The sequence below is a fragment of the Pecten maximus genome, chromosome 19 (assembly GCF_902652985.1).
Source record: "Pecten maximus chromosome 19, xPecMax1.1, whole genome shotgun sequence".
NCBI classification, from domain to species: Eukaryota; Metazoa; Mollusca; class Bivalvia; order Pectinida; family Pectinidae; genus Pecten; species Pecten maximus.
Window position 1 is genome coordinate 16677651 of NC_047033.1, and position 23129 is coordinate 16700779.

Below are 23129 nucleotides of genomic sequence, written 5' to 3' on the forward strand. Positions count from 1 at the left end.
TTTTCTCTACTTTCTGTTTATTCTTTCCTTGCTTATAATTTCTCTACTTTTCAGTTTACTCTTTCCTGTTAATAGTCTGATAACAAGGAAAACCTTCATATAAAATCTAAGAAATATCTAACATAAATTTTCTGAAAAATCAGGATAGCAAACGTAAACCATCAAAATCCAAGATGGTTGCCTATCGGCCATTTTGTTTTCTGGATCATAATTGAATGGACACAACAAAGCACCAATGGAAACATACATGTTAAGTTTGAGAAACATCCCTCCAGTACTTTGTCATGTAATAGTGATACCAAGGATTCAAGGATGGTTGACAGGCGGATGACGGACCACAGACCACAGACCACGGACGTAGTTTAATTTGATTAGCCCATCATTTGATGATGGTGGGCTAAAATTACAATGGAATTAAAACATAAGAATACAAATCAATTGCATGTATATAGCACCAAATTTGAATTTTATTGGTACTACAGAAGTCATGTTAACATGTCAAGTACATCAATATAGCCATATGTCCTTACAGTGTTGTTCGAGTGGAGTCACCTAATTTTTTGGGCTTAATTTGTTGTCCTCGACTCTTTCTCATGACATTGTCCAAGGTCTTTTGGACAAACTTGAGTATTTGAAGTGTGCTGTCAGTTTGTTGTAACAATACTAAATTCTGCCAATGATTTATGACCACATCCATCAATTTAGCAGCATGTGTTTCTCAGTTCAGCCTCGAAACAGGATGAGGACACTTCTGATGATGCATGTAAAATTTTTAGCATCTCTCTGGGCCACATTCATTGTTTAGTTGTCTGCACAAATCTAACCTGAAAAGTTTCAGTAGAAATATTTCTGTTTCTTAAAGCTTGACTTGCTGTGTCTAATTCAACAAGTGGCAATACTTTACAGAAATTCTTCCCTCTATCATGAACCTGACCATATACAGAAGTTCGTTCCTCTATCATGAACCTGACCATATACAGAAGTTCTCTCCTCTAACATGAACCTGACCATATACAGAAGTTCTCTCCTCTATCATGAACCTGACCATATATAGAAGTTCTCTCCTCTAACATGAACCTGACCATATATAGAAGTTCTCTCCTCTAACATGAACCTGACCATATATAGAAGTTCTCTCCTCTAACATGAACCTGACCATATTTAGAAGTTCTCTCCTCTAACATGAACCTGACCATATACAGAAGTTCTCTCCTCTAACATGAACCTGACCATATATAGAAGTTCTCTCCTCTATAATGAACATGACCATATATAGAAGTTCTCTCCTCTATCATGAACCTGACCATATATAGAAGTTCTCTCCTCTAACATGAACCTTACCATATATAGAAGTTCTCTCCTCCATCATGAACCTGACCATATACAGAAGTTCTCTCCTCTATCATGAACCTGACCATATACAGAAGTTCTCTCTATCATGAACCTGACCATATAAAGAAGTTCTCTCTACAATGAACATGACCATATATAGAAGTTCTCTCCTCTATAATGAACCTGACCATATACAGTTCTCTCCTCTATAATGAACCTGACCATATACAGAAGTTCTCTCCTCTAACATGAACCTGACCATATATAGAAGTTCTCTCTATAATGAACCTGACCATATATAGAAGTTCTCTCTATAATGAACCTGACCATATACAGAAGTTCTCTCCTCTATAATGAACCTGACCATATATAGAAGTTCTCTCCTCTATAATGAACCTGACCATATATAGAAGTTCTCTCTATAATGAACCTGACCATATATAGAAGTTCTCTCCTCTAACATGAACCTGACCATATACAGAAGTTCTCTCCTCTATAATGAACCTGACCATATATAGAAGTTCTCTCCTCTATAATGAACCTGACCATATATAGAAGTTCTCTCCTCTATAATGAACCTGACCATATAAAAACATTCTTCCCTCTATCATGGACGGAGACAGTGGGTTTGTTTATAAAGTCTCCATTCTCTCACACACCTACGACATTATCATAGTACTGGTATTTGGAGACACTGAGTTTGTATAGAGAAAGTCCTTCGTCTCGGATCTGATCCACCTATCATAGCTTCAGGAGACACTGAGCTTGTTTATTTCTGTACATCTCACAGATCTTTAAGTATCACGGATTGTGGAGACACTGGTCTTTATATGTCATTACGTCTCAGGACTGGACCAATGTCAGTCTTTGGAGACATCATATGAATTCTGTACATCTCACGACTGGTCATGTGTTGTAGTTTATGGAGACACTGGTGTCACAGTTTGTGGAGACATTTGAATTCTGTACATCTCACGACTGGTCATGTGTTGTAGTTTATGGAGACACTGGTGTCACAGTTTGTGGGGACATTTGAATTCTGTACATCTCACGGCTGGTCATGTGTTGTAGTTTATGGAGACACTGGTGTCACAGTTTGTGGAGACATTTGAGTAGGGTGTCCCTGAGTTTAGTCCTAACTGCCTCCTCCCCCTCACATATGATGTGCGTCGAGTCAGACTCCACTTGTATCAGCGTATCATCATTGGACTGTAAACAGGTTTTTCAAAAGAGTATTTTTGAGAGTTTCGAAAATTTTAGCATTTTTGTATTTTTTTAATGAATTTGTCATTTTTGGTACAGTTACATATCAAATAGCTACCATATATAGAAGTTCTCTCCTCTATAATGAACATGACCATATATAGAAGTTCTCTCCTCTATCATGAACCTGACCATATATAGAAGTTCTCTCCTCTAACATGAACCTTACCATATATAGAAGTTCTCTCCTCCATCATGAACATGACCATATATAGAAGTTCTCTCCTCTATCATGAACCTGACCATATATAGAAGTTCTCTCCTCTATAATGAACCTGACCATATATAGAAGTTCTCTCCTCTATCATGAACCTGACCATATATAGAAGTTCTCTCCTCTATCATGAACCTGACCATATACCGAAGTTCTCTCTATCATGAACCTGACCATATAAAGAAGTTCTCTCTACAATGAACATGACCATATATAGAAGTTCTCTCCTCTATAATGAACCTGACCATATACAGTTCTCTCCTCTATAATGAACCTGACCATATACAGAAGTTCTCTCCTCTAACATGAACCTGACCATATATAGAAGTTCTCTCTATAATGAACCTGACCATATATAGAAGTTCTCTCTATAATGAACCTGACCATATACAGAAGTTCTCTCCTCTATAATGAACCTGACCATATATAGAAGTTCTCTCCTCTATAATGAACCTGACCATATAAAACATTCTTCCCTCTATCATGGACGGAGACAGTGGGTTTGTTTATAAAGTCTCCATTCTCTCACACACCTACGACATTATCATAGTACTGGTATTTGGAGACACTGAGTTTGTATAGAGAAAGTCCTTCGTCTCGGATCTGATCCACCTATCATAGCTTCAGGAGACACTGAGCTTGTTTATTTCTGTACATCTCACAGATCTTTAAGTATCACGGATTGTGGAGACACTGGTCTTTATATGTCATTACGTCTCAGGACTGGACCAATGTCAGTCTTTGGAGACATCATATGAATTCTGTACATCTCACGACTGGTCATGTGTTGTAGTTTATGGAGACACTGGTGTCACAGTTTGTGGAGACATATGAATTCTGTACATCTCACGGCTGGTCATGTGTTGTAGTTTATGGAGACACTGGTGTCACAGTTTGTGGAGACATTTGAGTAGGGTGTCCCTGAGTTTAGTCCTAACTGCCTCTTCCCCCTCACATATGATGTGTGTCGAGTCAGACTCCACTTGTATCAGCGTATCATCATTGGACTGTAAACAGGTTTTTCAAAAGAGTATTTTTGAGAGTTTTGAAAATTTTAGCATTTTTGTATTTTTTTTAATGAATTTGTCATTTTTGGTACAGTTACATATCAAATAGCTACATTTATGCCACTCACAATTTTGCTGAAATGTAAGATAATGCCAGATTTTCATTTTGTACAATAGTCAAATCTGTATTCAGAGATTTACAGTGGTCTGAAATTGCAGGATTTAATGTGAAAATAATCAAAATCTTAAATATAAAAGTTTTATACTAAAATTTACAGTTAACTGAAGTTATATTATCAGATAGCAGGGACAGCCTAATGCATTATTGATTCTACATGAGTTTACTGCATTACCTCCAGCCCCCTAATATTTAAATAAGTTACAAATACCCCTTTAATTAGAAACTGGTCGTAGTGGGAAGGGGAAAAGGTCATCTAAACTTGTAACATTGAAGACCAACATAACAACATGGTGAGTTAGAGGAAACAGACTTACCAGATGTATAATGGAGCCGTTCTCTCCAATACTCTCCACTTTTATGTCTGTTATACCTTGCTGTTTAATGAAAATTAAAACAAAAACATGTAAACATCAATTCTTAGTCAGTCAACTTCCTCTAGTTTCCATTATACCGTAGATTTAACTTCATGTGAATAAAAGTCAAATGAAGTCAATTTCTATGCTTGTTTTGATCAGAATCTACCAGTAAGATTTCAGCAATGTTATTAGATGGCTATATATTTGAACCATATTTACTACTAGTGTAAAAGTGGTGAGTAGAAATCACCTTACTACAGTAGCTCAGATTAGCAGGAGTTTCACTTTAGGCTAGTGGTAGGATGTTTGTCTTTCAGCTTGATAGCGAAAGGTTGCTAGTTCCAAGCCCAGCGCTGGCAGAGTATTTCTCATTACACCTTCCTATTACACTGGAAACCAAAATCAACTAACGTGGAGTCAGCACTTTCTTTAGTATGAATTTCATTATCACTGGATTCTGTGATGAGATGTTGGTCAAATATCACAATCAGTTTCTGAGGAGATACGAGGCATCATTTGAAAGTTTGTACTTTGTGTGTCCGCTTATGGCTTGTTCAATATTGACGAATTCTGATCCTCAGAATATGTCGGATAACTACAAGACATTACACATGATCATATTCATGATCATAATCCTTGGCTAGCGAAGATGACACATGATATAGGCAGTCAAAATTGGTTATGATATCAATATATATATGTATAACAGTAATTGGATATTCCGGGTATCTTCAAATATTGACCTTTAAATTTTCTGTTAAATCTATAGGCAACAATCTGCAGGATGTCGCATATGGGCAGCCATTTCAAGATAAAATACCATAAATACTTAGTTCTGTTTCTTATCTCTTAAGTTGTAATAGGTTTTCAGACTATTATGTGTTATGGCTACTTAAGTGTGAATTTTTTCGACTTTCAATTTTTCAATTTAAGTTTCAACAATATTCAAAATAAGAAAAAGGATCAAACACCAGGCATAGCCTATATAAGTCCTCTCCTAGAGGTAACAACTAGTATATGAATAATATATATATATCATATAATGGGATGTAATTAGAAAATTAATCATAAAGCATAAATCGAACAGACATAAAATATGTTTGAATTATATAAACAATATCTGAAATTTAATTTATATAAATTATATAATCTAAAATTATATTTATTATCAACGTTTTTCAAAATAATTAAATGTTTTAGCTTCGAATCCAGCATCCTTGAGAGGATTCCCTCCACCCATGGGATACAGACCAACAATGTCCATATTGGCTTAACAGCCACTGGTGATCCACCCATGAGTTTTGGGGCCAGCCATGGATACTGCATTCTGAATTTTTAAGCAAAAATGAAATAATTTGGCAAGATTGATGTTTTTGGTGAGTTCAATTCAAAATGCTACTAGTATGTATATTTGTATCAAGGATTTTAAATTAATTTTAGATGGTCAAATACTATAAAGATAATGTTAACTTAAAAGAAATAATTGGTCCACCATGCAAAATAATATTGTTCATATTCATAATCATTCTTATTAAATGTTTTAGGTATTACCTTAACATCAGATCTGATGGACAGCCATTTTTGGATTTATGGGTAGTTATGATAGTTATCAATTATTGTGTCAGTTTGGACAATAAGATGTATAATACATGTGAAAATCTATTTGTAGTTCTGACAAACTCAACAGCACAATTTTTTCGACTTAATTTAAGTGATAATGTATTTCTTGGCACTTATATATAATGCGAGAGTTTTATGTACCCACATATATTATTGACCGGCTTCACAAGATCTCAAAATGGAAAACATGTAGTGCAAGACATTGGTCAATTTACACTAATTACACTGGTTAACTTACACTAATTACACTGGTTAATTTACACTACCTATTCAGACAATCATAAACAGATAAACGTGGTGTTTACTTAGTCTGACCTTAGTTAGGGCATCCACAAAAGACTGAATGTTGAGTTTTCCCCAGATGTAGGATTTTGGTCGGATCAATGAACCATCCGCTCGTCTTTTAATGGATAAAGACTCTGATGACAATGGCTACAATAGACAGCAGAGGACATGATCAAACAAATATCTTCCAATAATGCAGTTTTACAATCTAGATGTATAGATATGGACAGTGGGCTGAATGAATATACTAAACAATGATTATTACACAAGGAATCATAGGAAAGTGCAGGAGGCAAATTTTGAAAAGGATCAAAAAGATAAATTTAACTCATTGGCAATCAACCATCATGGTCTTTTATACAGATACATTTAGTCTCTTTTCTCTAATTACTGGCAGTCTCTTATAAACAAAAGACTTTTCCTAATACAGGCCTTCTCTACAGATGGCTTTGCAGTGTGTGTTTTAATGATCTACAGTAGAACAAATTGTAGCTCTGTTATAACAATATCAATAAAACAGATATAAAATCTGGTGTACATATGTTTTGTATTTTATTTACATATCTTACCTTTAACAGGTATTTGTTGTCCTTGACGACCAGAGAGGCGGTGACCATACATAGACTAGTCCCTGGCTTTACTTCTGACGGTTCCAGAGAGGCTGCCAGCTGTCATTTAAACATTAATGGAAGATCAAAATATTCTCATAAAAATATAAATTTAGATTTTTAGAATATATCTGGTACCTAATGGCTGAAGCATGGATCATAGACAGCTAGATATTAGCCAATCATTTCCATGATGGTGTATCTACGGTGATATCACAGCAATCAAATTCATAATGTTATCTTCTCTTGACTGCTTAAATATGTATATATGCCTGAAGGGGACTAATTTGAATCATTATCATTTAGGAGTTTATTTTCAGCTAAAAGATTATGACCAACAGATGGATATTTCCATGCAATAACACTCACTAAAATTTGTTTTCTTTTACATACCTCAGAGCTCAACTCCACAGACTCAAACTGGCGTTTAATTGGCAATGATACGATCTCCCCTCGTTTGTATGTCAAAGGGCCAGGTTCCTACAACATTAAGTCTACCAACATCAAAATATTTCTGGGCCTATATATGTTTAAATGTTCTCACAGTATAACAATTCTCAAATGTTAACCAAAAAGTCAAATTTCAAACATGTCAAATAATAATTTTGATTTGAAAATAAACAAAATCAGCTTTAAACAGAATAGAATGGAGATTGAGGACTCACTCAATGACAAATTATGTGTGGTGAGTCATGGAGACTGAGGACTTACCCACTCAATGACAAATTATGTGTGGTGAGTCATGGAGACTGAGGACTTACCCACTCAATGACAAATTATGTGTGGTGAGTCATGGAGACTGAGGACTTACCCACTCAATGACAAACTCTGTGCGGGTCGGCATGGAGACTGAGGACTTACCCACTCAATGACAAACTCTGTGCGGGTCGGCATGGAGACGGGCGGATGCGTGTAGCTCTCTGCGACCACCAGGTGAGATGGTTTGAGATCTTTGATGAGTTTATTAGCCTGGCCAAAGTTGAGGCTGGTGTCTATAGGACAATAACACACCTGGAATACAATACACCACATACATCTTCAAAGGTTTAGAAGCCTGGACAGGAGATTAGAAGAACCAGAAGATCTGTGAAAATACAATACTTTTGTATGTCTCCATTTATTCGAAGTTAAGACCTAATTAATTAGAGTTAAAACTTCGCATCATTGACATTCAATACGTACCCTCATCTGCATCGGTTGGTACGGCGCTAAAGCATCAAGGTAAGGAAAATCAGGCTCTGGGGAAAATTAACACAAAATTCGTATTAAATAAGCATGCTGGGTATTGCTAAAGCAATAATGTTCCCTACCAGTCCCTACTAATAATAGCAACAGTGACCTTGACCGTGACCCAAAATCTTGAAACTCGAACCTAATCTGCAGCTACTTATACTGAAGTAACAAACCAACTTTCACCAACATAAACCAACATAAAAACAGTGGAGAAAGTGTGAAAAATTAAGTGGATGGACGGACAAACACAGGGACAGACAGACTGACAGGGAGGAAACATATAGCCCCCCCCCCCCCCCCCCCCCCCCCCCTCCTCCCGGTTTCACCTGTAGGGGACTAATAATTGTACTCAGATCATACTGTATTCTGTCTTAAGTCAGATAAAATAACAACTTTATAAAAAAGAACATTTCAATACAAAATAATTATATTCAGCAGAGATATTTACTAGCTAATTAACTTATCTCTGCTTATGACCAATAATTATGTAAAATTTGACAAATTTTTAATTTAAGTACAGTAATCCTGAAGATCAGTTGACAGCAATATGATTAACTTTATTAGCTGTTCTAGCTAGAGAGTAAGATGGAAGGTATCTATTATTTACCTGTAAATATAATTGTGTTTCCGGAAGACTTCCCCCACATCTCTATAAAGTGGACGACGTCGCCCATCCTCAGCGAGGGGTGACCCGTAAATACAATACATGGTGTCTTGAAGTCAGTATTCAGACCATCTGTCACATAGAAATACAAACATAATTCAATCTAATTTTTGTAGCTTATTAGCCATACGTTGTCATTCGTACAGATAAATACAATGACAATGGTAGCAGCAGAGATTCTCCAGTCAAGGAATGACCACCTGCTATTATAAAGGCAAATAAAACCTCTGCTTTTCTTTGACTTATTTTCAAATTAAATTTGTAGGTGATATATTTAATGTCTTTTCATGCCATAGGCTAATATAACACATTCAATGGAAAACAGAATGTAAAACTTTCAATAATTCAAGCACAATTTGTTTCTCCATCTAAAGATTTTTATACCATATCCTTTGCCAATTTTAAATAATAATAATCAACCATGGAGATATCTCGCAAACTCAAACAAATGTATCACGTACCATGTATGTTATTGAAGTGCTTCAGCCTGCCCAACGTCACCAACTGAAATTTAGACAGGCGACAGTGATGTTATACTGGAAATACCATTATATCATTTACCATTAATGGTATTTTGACCCATGGGATCACTTCACCATAATGGTATTTTGACCCATGGGATCACTTCACCATAATGGTATTTTGACCCATGGGATCACTTCACCATAATGGTATTTTGACCCATGGGATCACTTCACCATAATGGTATTTTGACCCATAGGATCACTTCACCGTAATGGTATTTTGACCCCGGGGTCATTTCACCATAATGGTATTTTGACCCTGGGGTAATTTCACCATAATGGTATTTTAACCCTGGGGTCATTTCACCATGATACAATATACCATGCAACACTAGTGTAATTTTGCCATACTTACAGACAACACCCAAACCCCCACCATACTGGGCGGATTGAAGCTAGCAGATTAAATTACTTTCCTAATATTTCTGAGCGTGTATAAATGTCATCTTGATGAGTACGTTCTTGTAAAAACAGATGATTTTTATACATACCTCTGCATGTGGGAAGGGTGGTTCAGGGAGGTAAACCCTGGACTGTTTCACTGTAGACAGCCTGTAAAGGATAATAGGACTCCAGAAGGTTAATTTATCAAAAGAGGAGGGGAGTGGCGGGGAGTGGGGGGTGGGGAGTGGGGGTGGGGATTTGGGATAGGTGTTGTTGAACAATTCAGTTCAGTGGCAAATCACCTGCAAGGCACTTAAAACTCTGAATGAGACTTGTGCCACATCACATGTACAGTGGACATTGTTTAGATTAGTAAAGCTACCATTTGTAACTAAGTTCATTTTCCCCTAACAGCAGCTTTTCTAGTTGTAGATGGCAATTAATAACTATACCAACAGGGTATAATTTCTGTCATATAAAGATCTTCAGGTTTGGAATATTTCTTTTTCTAATTTAAGATTATGAGTTGTAAATCACAACTGCTGGTAAACGTTTTTTCCAGAGAATTTTTTTTTAAATTCTTTAAAACAAATTCATACACATTTTGCATGTAAGGTGTTGTGAAGTACATCAGAAGAGTTCCTATTGACAGATAAGGTTTTTTTAGTTTTATGTAAGACACTCACCACTCTGCAAAGATGTTTGAGAAGGCGAGAACACTATCAGATACTGGAGATAGGAAATACATAGGGGATGGTACTCAGTCCACATGTGTCAAGATGGCCGCTCAAACATTCAAACAGGTCATAGGTGATTCCAGAGGGATAACAGGGCACAAGGACATTGCCGCCATTCTTCAGAGTAACAGCTACAATGTCAATTTACACAAAAGTGATCACAACACCAAGTCAATATCATATCAATAAAAGAGACCTACATAATTATCCAATTTGAGAAATATACTTCTGACAGGTCTAGATCTCAAGAAGTATTTTATAACAAAATTGTTTGAGAGAAATGGATGGATGACAGGAGACTAAACTAATGCTGGTTTATTTAGTAAACATTGATTATAATTACATTCTTTGTATCTTTAATTAAAAAATAATACTTTTGAAGATTGTCTCTTATAATCAGACTTATATTTCAAGATTTCAGAATTATTCACATAAAATGTATATAAATGCTCATGATGATTTTTCTGTAACAGTTTTAAACACTGAGGTATACCTGCATTAACACAGAATTCCCCAATCATGGCATCAGGGTTAACGGTTGGTGTCTGGGTCAGACATCCAAGGATGAGGAGGTCACTGTTTCTCAGGGGCGCTTGGTCCACTGGCTGTCAAACAGCAAAAAACAAAGAATTGATCCTAACCTAGAATCTATCTCTCACTTCAGTAGGATATTGAAGTTAAAATCATAAACATGATATATGTCTACAGGGGCAGGGTAGGATCCTTGTGCTGATTCTGAAGAGATGTATTCATTTTTTCTTATCTTCAAATTGTTATATTTGTAGAATGCAAATCTCCTTAATTCAGTTTCCACCTCTTTTCCACAGACAAGCAGCTAATAAGTCACTGGGGATAGATAGGTGTGCAGGGATGGATTCCCTAACTTTTGAACCCAACCTTGAGTCTAACAAGGATTCAGCCACTCAGTTTTTACACTTTTGACTCCCCACCTGACCTACGAATTCCAATGTTTTCTGAGTAATTATACAATGAAATTACATTCAAGGTAATATATATTAGAACAAAATAAGCAAATACAAAATGTAAAATGTACCTGCTATATAAGTACAGCATAGTTATATCAAGATTGGCATTTCAATTCATTCGATTTGCGGCATGGTTCAGAAACACACAGGAGAATGAAATAGAAAATGTCTGTAAGACATAAATGCCCCTGCACTGCCACTTGACACCCTCAAACACAGGTTGGTGAGGATTGCATCAGCAGTTCCTGAGATAATTAAGGTAGTTACATTGCATTGGGACGGGACTGGACGGTACAGACATGGGTAACACTATCTGCCTCCCTATTTCTTGACGAAGACATGAATATGTCAAAAATTATGAAATTTGTTGAAAACTATGGGTCTTTGGTACTTCCCCATCCAGACAATCATTTCCTTTGATCTACATGTATGTCATGTCAAGTTTTGGCTTTTGGTTGTCTTCTATCATCAAATTATTAGGCCTTTAGCATTACTGACAAGTCCTAGAAGGACAAAATAGCTGTATGGTGGACACTAAATAATTTTTGATCTTTTGTTAGCCGATTTGTTTTGAAATATTTGTGCTCATATCTTGTGAGTTAATGTACAGTCCATTGAGTAACAACTCATCACAATACAAGGGTTGTGAGTTACCTTTGGGTGGGTAGTCAATGTTGATGTTCCAGCAACATAGCAGATCTATGTAACGAAAACAAATTGTGTATGTAAAACAAGATTTAAAAGAAAGGAGAATAAATTCCTGTTTGTCAATTATCATCTCTTTATTACAGTATTTATCCTGTAATAAACACAAGAGGCCAACACATTGTCATAACCTTTCCCTCAAGCACAGTGGACTTATAAATTAATATACATTCTAAATATAATGTCTAGAAAGCATAATTATACAAAACGAAAACAGAGAGGACACCTCCAAACAAGATTAAGATAACACTAAAAAAAGACTTGTTTTTTCTTAATACCAATTTGAAATCAAAACATCACTCAGGAAAACTACTTGTCATGATTACAATGCCTGCAATTTCCATTAATATGATGAATGAAATAGGTCAATAACTTTTTAAACAAATTATGTTGAATCGAAATTAAAGAACACACAACTTGTGAGCATATAAAGATTATGAAGCCTACTTGACTGAAAAGTGAGAAAGAGGGTTTTTGGACTAACTAAAGTTTTGAACAACTTCATTTATTAATTTGGTTATATATACAGTAATGTCAAACAACCATCAAATTTAATTTGACTAGCAAATGACAAGCATCAAGATTATGATCAAATTGAACTACATGTACATGACTATTGTACAAAAATATTCACCATAATTATACTAATTTATTTATCGATGAATGTTTGGAGGAAGAAAATATGCTTGAACCTAACTCCCTACTACAATAGAGATAGCCATGCTTCCCTTACCTTTTCATACTCGGAGCTGATAACCCAATTACAGCTGCCGATACTGTAACCGGAACTACAGGCCAGCACTGTCAGAGAGCCGTAGATATCCTACAAATACAATAGTTTTACTATACTACAGGCCAGCACTGTTAGGGATAGATATCCTACAAATACAATAGTTTTACTAAATTATAGGCCAGCACTGTCAGAGAGCCGTAGATATCCTACAAATACAATAGTTTTACTATACCACAGGCCAGCACTGTCAGAGAGCCGTAGATATCCTACAAATACAATAGTTTACTATACTACAGGCCAGCACTGTTAGGGATAGATATCCTACAAATACAATAGTTTTACTATATTATAGGCCAGCACTGTCAGAGAGCCGTAGATATCCTACAAATACAATAGTTTTACTATACTACAGGCCAGCACTGTTAGGGATAGATATCCTACAAATACAATAGTTTTACTATATTATAGGCCAGCACTGTCAGAGAGCCGTAGATATCCTACAAATACAATAGTTTTACTATACTACAGGCCAGCACTGTCAGGGAGCTGTAGATATCCTACAAATACAATAGTTTTACTATACTACAGGCCAGCACTGTCAGAGAGCCGTAGATATTCTACAAATACAATAGTTTTACTATACTACAGGCCAGCACTGTCAGAGAGCCATAGATATCCTACAAATACAATAGTTTTACTATACTACAGGCCAGCACTGTCAGGGAGCTGTAGATATCCTACAAATACAATAGTTTTACTATACTACAGGCCAGCACTGTCAGAGAGCCATAGATATCCTACAAATACAATAGTTTTACTATACTACAGGCCAGCACTGTTAGGGAGCCGTAGATATCCTACAAATACAATAGTTTTACTATACTACAGGCCAGCACTGTCAGAGAGCCGTAGATATCCTACAAATACAATAGTTTTACTATACTACAGGCCAGCACTGTCAGAGAGCCGTAGATATCCTACAAATACAATAGTTTTACTATACTACAGGCCAGCACTGTCAGAGAGCCGTAGATATTCTACAAATACAATAGTTTTACTATACTACAGGCCAGCACTGTTAGGGAGCCGTAGATATCCTACAAATACAATAGTTTTACTATACTACAGGCCAGCACTGTCAGAGAGCCGTAGATATCCTACAAATATAATAGTTTTACTATACTACAGGCCAGCACTGTCAGGGAGCCGTAGATATCCTACAAATACAATAGTTTTACTATACTACAGGCCAGCACTGTCAGAGAGCCGTAGATATTCTACAAATACAATAGTTTTACTATACTACAGGCCAGCACTGTCAGAGAGCCATAGATATCCTACAAATACAATAGTTTTACTATACTACAGGCCAGCACTGTTAGGGAGCCGTAGATATCCTACAAATACAATAGTTTTACTATACTACAGGCCAGCACTGTCGGAGAGCCGTAGATATCCTACAAATACAATAGTTTTACTATACTACAGGCCAGCACTGTTAGGGAGCCGTAGATATCCTACAAATACAATAGTTTTACTATACTACAGGCCAGCACTGTCGGAGAGCCGTAGATATCCTACAAATACAATAGTTTTACTATACTACAGGCCAGCACTGTCAGGGAGCCGTAGATATCCTACAAATATAATAGTTTTACTATACTACAGGCCAGCACTGTCAGGGAGCCGTAGATATCCTACAAATACAATAGTTTTACTATACTACAGGCCAGCACTGTCAGAGAGCCGTAGATATCCTACAAATACAATAGTTTTACTATACTACAGGCCAGCACTGTCAGAGAGCCGTAGATATTCTACAAATACAATAGTTTTACTATACTACAGGCCAGCACTGTTAGGGAGCCGTAGATATCCTACAAATACAATAGTTTTACTATACTACAGGCCAGCACTGTCAGAGAGCCGTAGATATCCTACAAATATAATAGTTTTACTATACTACAGGCCAGCACTGTCAGGGAGCCGTAGATATCCTACAAATACAATAGTTTTACTATACTACAGGCCAGCACTGTCAGAGAGCCGTAGATATTCTACAAATACAATAGTTTTACTATACTACAGGCCAGCACTGTCAGAGAGCCATAGATATCCTACAAATACAATAGTTTTACTATACTACAGGCCAGCACTGTTAGGGAGCCGTAGATATCCTACAAATACAATAGTTTTACTATACTACAGGCCAGCACTGTCGGAGAGCCGTAGATATCCTACAAATACAATAGTTTTACTATACTACAGGCCAGCACTGTTAGGGAGCCGTAGATATCCTACAAATACAATAGTTTTACTATACTACAGGCCAGCACTGTCGGAGAGCCGTAGATATCCTACAAATACAATAGTTTTACTATACTACAGGCCAGCACTGTCAGGGAGCCGTAGATATCCTGCAAATATAATAGTTTTACTATACTACAGGCCAGCACTGTCAGGGAGCCGTAGATATCCTACAAATACAATAGTTTTACTATGCTACAGGCCAGCACTGTCAGAGAGCCATAGATATCCTACAAATACAATAGTTTTACTATACTACAGGCCAGCACTGTCAGAGAGCCATAGATATCCTACAAATACAATAGTTTTACTATACTACAGGCCAGCACTGTCAGGGAGCCGTAGATATCCTACAAATACAATAGTTTTACTATACTACAGGCCAGCACTGTCAGAGAGCCATAGATATCCTACAAATACAATAGTTTTACTATACTACAGGCCAGCACTGTCGGAGAGCCGTAGATATCCTACAAATACAATAGTTTTACTATACTACAGGCCAGCACTGTCAGGGAGCCATTACTTTACTGTATGAATGACAAGAGGCCCATGAGCCTTAACAGTCATCTGAGTTTTAAAGTATTTAAGGTAATTTAATTGACCCTTTTTGGCCCGCCCATCAACCCCATGGGCGTCGGTCAGGGACAACATGTGCATACCATCAAACTGTCATTCCATGGTGATAATGTTAACCAAGTAAGAATAAATTCCAATACAAATCCAACAAATTTAATAATAGTCAAAAATTGTGATTTCTTTATATAAACTAGTAAAGTTTACCCCCTCCCCAGGGGCAAACGTGAGACCCCAGGGTCATGAAATTCACAATTTTGGTAAAGCACCTTAACACCCTTCCATCTATGAAGAGTATTTGATTCCACCATATCTGAGAGTAGAGAAGAAGATTTTTGAAATTTTAGTCAATTTTACCCTTTTTGGCCCCGCCACTCAGGCCCCAATAGGTTGCAATAGGTCAACAGAGACTTTGTCTCAGGTCACCTAAAAAGATCTTTATTTTTGTGATGATTTGATCAGATAAACATACAGGGTGGTTTATACAGTCCTACTTGTACATTGTAGGCATGCCTACCCGTCTTTCATTATAGCCCACCACCTGGACGCGGGCGAGACTGGAGTTAACATCATGTCTTGTGTAGCATTTCTTCCACATCTGAGGACGAACAGTATCTCTGAGGAGGGGGGGCAACATTCTGAAATGTAAAGAGAAAAGAATTCAGCAATAACTTATCAATGATCACATTCCTCATGTGTAGTTATGTATACATGCAGGTCATGTTTGCTCCATCAGTGTAGCAAAATGCATACCTCAGCTTGGAAGTATTATAACAGAAATTTCCAGCACAAAGAAAAACCCTTCCATATCTTTTCCCAATTGATCAAGACGGACCAGTAATTATTCAGTCTGGCTGTATAAAGCATGACCCACACTAAAGTCAGGACAATCTGTATGCTTCTATCCAGGTCAACAAGTTAGAGTGATTATATAAGTTGGGATGACTTTTAAATATCATAACAAACAATGATCATCTAATAGGTTTTGACCCTAGTGTTGTCATTGTAAAGGGATAAACACTTAAAGACACTGTGGGGCTGCAGGTCTTTAGGTTTACTTTCCAAAGAGTAGAGACTTTAGACTTAGGGATGAGTACTTACTTTAGAATATTGTCCGCTTTCCACTGGGTACAGACATTAGATTTTGGGGTCCTCTCAATGTAAGTTACCAATTCGTCCATGTATTGTCTGTAAACAGAAACATTATCGGTAAAGTTCAAGGAATATGGTAGAAACAATTCTCATGATTTCTAAAAACATCAAAATTACAGAACAAAAAATTATTATTATTTTCTCTGCAATAAACATCATAAGTTGAGTAATACACTTAAGGGTGGTAAGATATGGCACATTGGTTACACATGTACACTTGACTTTCACCTAGGTGGCCAGGGTTCGAATTCCAAATCGGGTATGTAAAGGTATGTGCATCACTGTTAATGTAAACAGTTGCGCCCCATTCTGTTGCTCATTAGTGTATTACTGTATATAATTCTTTTTATATATACATTTTTTTAATTTGTTGCAACTTCAACATTCCGATGACGTCACATTATTTACAGGTTCTGCGTTGTGTCTGCACTGCCTGACACGAAGGCTACATTTTGCAGTGTTTTTGTCATATTTTGATGTTTTAATTGATGGGATATAGTACAGCAACTTCAAATAATATTAGCTATGGGTATGGTTTAACGAGAAACAGTTAGTTAAGCATAAAAATTATACTTTCACTTTGTCACTGCATTTCTGAGTGATGCCGGGAACGACTGTCATGCCAACGATGAATGCCGTGGTTTTAGCAAATATTAAATGTACAAACTTGTACGTATAACTTAAAACGTTCCATATAATATATAGTATGTCTTCAAAAAATTATCTGCAAATAATACATTTAATTAATTACGATTCTTTGCATTCATGTAGTGATGTTTGTTTGTTTCTATGCCGCCTTTCTGCACTTAAAACACTGAAGAGTTCCAATATTGGGACATAAACATTAATACCGATCGTAGTTTTTCCAAAAGTGCAACATTGTATCAAACTTTAAAAAATATGAAATGAGACATTTTGGATAGGAAATTAACTCATTGATGTAGATTTTCCTGTGCACCTGAATGATTTCCATGATTAAAAGTGGAAAAGTTCGATTAAAAAGCCAAAAATGCAGTAGTTGGTCCTTTCCCAGACAATATATAAATCAACGTTTCTAAAGGGAATCGTTAAAATCTTTTCAGTTGTATTTTCATTGATTCAAGATACCTCATTGAAAAATGTGATTTAAAGGTTGCACTTTGCCAAAATCTATAACGGTATTAATGTTACCACATTTACCAGTCACATGACCTAACTAAATATGCGAATGACCTGATAGGGTCGTCGCTATACAGAGGACAATGTCTATGTTTATTTGAAATGCTTATTGAGCATGTACAACATTGATAATAGGGAAATAATGACAAGGGAAAATTAATGTCGAATTTAAGGTGTTTATATGAGGAGGACAACATTAACAGTGATGCGGGAGGGTCACCTGCCCTATTAGACGGGTTTTCTATGAGTACTCCCACAGTAAGACCCCTCATGCAGATTATATTTCGACTCACATTACTCAAGATTTGACACGTTTGCCAGTCTAAGGATAGATAATTTAACGGTTTGACGAATGCTTTGACTTTTTAAATTGCTTAATGTCAAGGGTAAACCAAAAGTCCTAACTTTCTTACCTCCCGATCTGAAGAGTTGGGTCGGTACAGTAGACTATTCCTTTGAAGCCAGTGTACTCAGTAATATAAGGCAGAGCGAGGATTGTATTGTGGTTAGACACCAAGATGGCGTCCACCTGGGACAAGTCAGTGATGCTCACCTGGCAATACCAAATGTTGTAAGTTAATTATATTGACATAATTATGTGTGGAAATCTGGACTATTACTTGAGTTGAGAGCTTCCAGTAGTGGGGAGCTTGTGGTAAGGTAATGGAGAGAGTTTGTGGTAAGGTAATGGTAATGGAGGGTTGTGGTAAGGTAATGGAGAGCTTGTGGTAAGGTAATGGAGAGCTTGTGGTAAGGTAATGGAGAGTTTGTGGTAAGGTAATGGAGAGCTTGTGGTAAGGTAATGGAGAGAGTTTGTGGTAAGGTAATGGAGAGTTTGTGGTAAAGTAATGGAGAGCTTGTGGTAAGGTAATGGAGGGTTGTGGTAAGGTAATGGGGAGCTTGTAGTAAGGTAGTAACATGCTTGTGTGTAAGGTACTAGTTTAAAGCTTGTGGTAATTAGGTAGCTATATGTAATATACGAGCTTGTGGTAAGAGAGTTGTGAGATTGTGGGAGAGTATAGCAGCTGCTGCAAGCTGTAAAAGTTGTCATCAGGTCATTCTAAGTGGTATGATATTTTCATCAGATGGACAGGTCTTTTCAGCCACAATATAATCTAATATATATATACTGAATTCTAGTATTCAATGCCGCTAGATGTTGCTCAAAATGTATTGATATCATTTTTTTACTTTATATAATTATCAATCTTTTTGATATATTTTTTTTTCTTTAGATGATTATCAATCTGTATGTTATCAATAATTAATTACTAGTAACACGTTTTAAAAGTTACATACTTCTGGTATGGAGAATTCTATCATTCCATCTACAAACACATTTCCTCCACACTGCTTCAACTCTTGTTCCTAGAAAAAAAATTAATAAGGATTATCTTCAGGCCTTTGAGATATATATAATATTTCAAATTAGAAATTATTACACAGCCCAAATTTCCACCTGCTAGTTCTAAATAATACAGAGAAAGAAATAGTATACATCTGTAAAATGATAACATGCCCACCTACAGAACAAAATAGTAAAATTTGGGGGAAGTGCGGAAAACCCTTCCATGACGTCATTAGGCATTTCGTCACTGACTGTAATGTGACATTCTTTAATATGGACACTTTCATGGACAAAGTAATAAACTACTATGGTGTCCAACCGTATCTGATACTATCGCAGACGGAAGAAGAAAATTTTGTAATTGCCCTATTTAAAGGAGAAATAGACAATTATGAATTTGATAGCAAAGCTGTATGCTGCGAATTCGCACTAGACAGTGTTTATTTTCAATGGAAAGAGGCGCAGCTCTATTTCAACGCTGCCGATATAACGTAGTCTATACATTGTATGTCAAGGGTGAATACACCCACCAGCAAAAGGAAATGATTTGATGAACAATTGAATTTATATTAATGATATATTTGTACATCGTATGATTTTCTGATAATTTCTAACTTTCATTATTATTACTTGTAATATACACTCTCATATTTTTGAGGAATAAAGAATGATGATGATGATGATGATGTAGGTGTATATATATTTTTTTTTTTAACTCATGGAAGACATACATAGTAAGTACCTTAATTTTGAACATTTAAATATTTAGCTTGATCAGCACATTTAACAAGTAGAGATGAACAATGCCTATTTTAATTTATGAACTCAAACCAAACCTGACAATAGGCTCCATTATATTGCTGCTTACAAAATGTATGCTTTTTAAGGGAGATAACTCTTTTACAAAATCTATTATTACTGGAAGGTCCAACATCTTTCAGAAGTTATGAACTTACCAACATTGTATATTCCTCACTTTTGTCCTCAGATGACGTCCATCCTTTTAACTTAGATAATCTTTCACTGTAAACAAGAACAGTTAATTAATATACAATTATGACACTTTGATTCAACCGACATGATGATCTATAGACAGAGGCCACATACGATCATATAAATAGAAACAAAGTGTCATTTATTGTTTTATAACACTTCGTTATATAAACCAGAGCGAAGAATGCTTAAGTTATTATGCCATTTAAACTGCATCCATAATATTCAGCACAATGTCATCAATACAACATCTTTGAGAAAAATATTTTATTGTACTTTATTTTGTGCAACTTGACAGGATGTATCTAACAAATATGATTGGTTAATTAAAGTCACAAAACACTCGCACAAGTTTACAACTGTTGCAGCATGCTATTCAATGTTAAATGGAATAACACATGATCAGATATAGAATATTCAGCATCCGATACAAAACTGAAAATAAAATTACAGGATTTATTGTATTGTTTACCTTTAATATTTGGTTATACTAATTTAAATATTATATCTGCATGTAAATATTTATTTTGATATTTCATTACATAACAAATTTGATATATATATAGTAATATTTCATTTTTGTTAAGTTACATAATAAATGTTATTTTTGATTTTTAGTTACGTATTAATATTGATGTTTAGTTACCGTAAAAACTCGTGTAATTTGCGCAGTTTTTTTTGTACTGAAATAAAGTTTAAAGTTTTCAAGGTTTTTTTTACAGAAAAAAGATCGTCAATTCTCAATGTCCGCCATCTTGGAAAACGATGGAAATTCCCGTTAGGAACTTGAAGATTAATAAACATATACATAGCAATTTATTCTTGTTAAATATGTCAGATAATGAAGTTATGTATAGCTACCTACTATATGTGTTGATACTTGAGTTAATTAGGGATTCATCACAATTTAAATAGAAATCAGTTCTGGAAAAACGTAACTAATGTTTAATGATGCAACAACACCATACTCAGGTCATCAAAGTTAATATTTATTTTCACAAATTCCTTATAAAAAGGAGGAATATATACAAGCAGTGTTATCATACACAGATTGATAAAACAACTAGCTTATTAATTGTATTGTTTTCAGGACCTCCTGGACATCGTTTTTGGTCAAAATTTTCCATGCGCAAAATAGTAGATAGTAGTTTTTTTTCAGCATTTTCAGCCCCAAAAAGTACCTGCGCAAATTACACTGGTGCGCAAATTACACTAGTTTTTACGGTATATACATATCAATTTTGATATTCAGCTACAGATTTTTTTTATAGTTAGTGATATTAATAGTATTTTTCAATATTAAATATTGATATGTATACAGTTTGTAGCTACATATGAATTTAATTGCTTTCTTAACCTCAGTGAATGTTTCAGGGTGATCAATTCTAGAAACATTATCTATATAACAATTATGGTAAGTGGATGTTTTTGTTTTTGATTCGATCTTCAGGGGCCGAATTTTTGTAACTTCTACGATCAACATGTGGTGGGATGGACCTCAATTTCCTCTGGGATACATGTACAGCAGGCCTTAATCTTGGACCCTCCAATTTCCTCTGAATTTGTGAAATCTAGCTCATAATCAACAGAATCCATTCAATATTGTCTATACAGTAGGATTTAAAGGATTTGTTGGCATTTTTGTATAAATTGTTAGTATTTTGATTTTAAAAAGTTTCTCTTACAAAATGTACCATCATAACTGCAAAATTTTACATGATATCCGCATTATGGATAGTTTAATCTAAACAGAACAAATCACAATGATTAGAAAAAAACTTCTCTTTACGTAGAGTAATACACATTTGATTGAAAATGTAAAATTAAATTGTGCATATAATAATTAAGAAGCATTACAGCTATAATCTGATTATACTCATGGTACAATTATTAAGCTACAATGATCTGTGACTCGTGGTACAATGATCTGAATATAACTCAAGGTACAATGATCTGAATAATCGCAGAATTAATACTCGTGGTACAATGATCTGAATATACTCAAGGTACAATGATCTAAATAATCGCAGAATTAGTACTCGTGGTACAATGTACCTTTACTTTAGTTTCCATGAATTATATTATCAACACTACAAACAGCAATTTCTATAATGTAACAAGACAAAGTTTAATATCCATAAAATATCAATTAGAAATACTGAAAAGTTCCTACTTGTGTACCACAGGCAGGGGTAGAAACTTGAGGATTTCTCTGACATCCAAACCACAATCCAACATAAACGTCACACCTTTGAAGTGAAGGATGAAGCAAGGTTTGCTTGGATTGGCTGACAGACAAGTCTACAAAACAAAACAAAATTTAAAAATGCTGTCACTGTCAGAGGACATTATATTGTCAAAATGATTTTGATCATCATAGTGCAAGCCACAGTGGATAAATATTACGTCCAGTTCATAAGTTGAAAAAAATGGTTTTAGGATTTATACATTATTTACTTAACAACAATTATGAATATCTATATATTGAATGAACTTTATTGGTTGATCTTTAAAATTTTCTCTAAACAGTAAACACCAACAGCGTTACGTTGAAGTGGGCTACTTAAACCTCGTCTCAGGTCATGAAGTTGCATTTTACCAATTTCATGATGATCTTTGGGTTCCTTCAACGTTATTATTGTAAATAGCTGATCTTGTGCATGAATAACTTCAATTGTTTCGAAGGGACAAGTTCATCGCGGAGGTTCCATGGGCGCTGCCATTTTCTTTTATTCTTTCGTAGTCATTTCCGCGTTTGTTTGT

General features: G+C 35.5%; 1 protein-coding gene across 1 annotated transcript; it reads right to left on the bottom strand.

Moving 5' to 3' along the window:
• Positions 1-438: 438 nt before the first annotated feature.
• Positions 439-23122, bottom strand: LOC117317306 (integrator complex subunit 9-like). Its single transcript, XM_033872091.1, is given in 24 exon segments — positions 439-1586; positions 2723-2944; positions 3189-3816; positions 4312-4371; positions 6289-6405; positions 6828-6926; positions 7260-7346; positions 7728-7877; positions 8049-8104; positions 8707-8835; positions 9225-9267; positions 9779-9839; positions 10358-10422; positions 10424-10539; positions 10902-11013; positions 12049-12093; positions 12833-12922; positions 16233-16353; positions 16817-16903; positions 18439-18578; positions 19325-19393; positions 20330-20396; positions 22540-22667; positions 22966-23122. Coding segments are annotated over 22 exon segments (1971 nt in total). The 5' UTR covers positions 22975-23122; the 3' UTR covers positions 439-1586; positions 2723-2944; positions 3189-3696.
• Between the last annotated feature and the right edge of the window lie 7 nt (positions 23123-23129).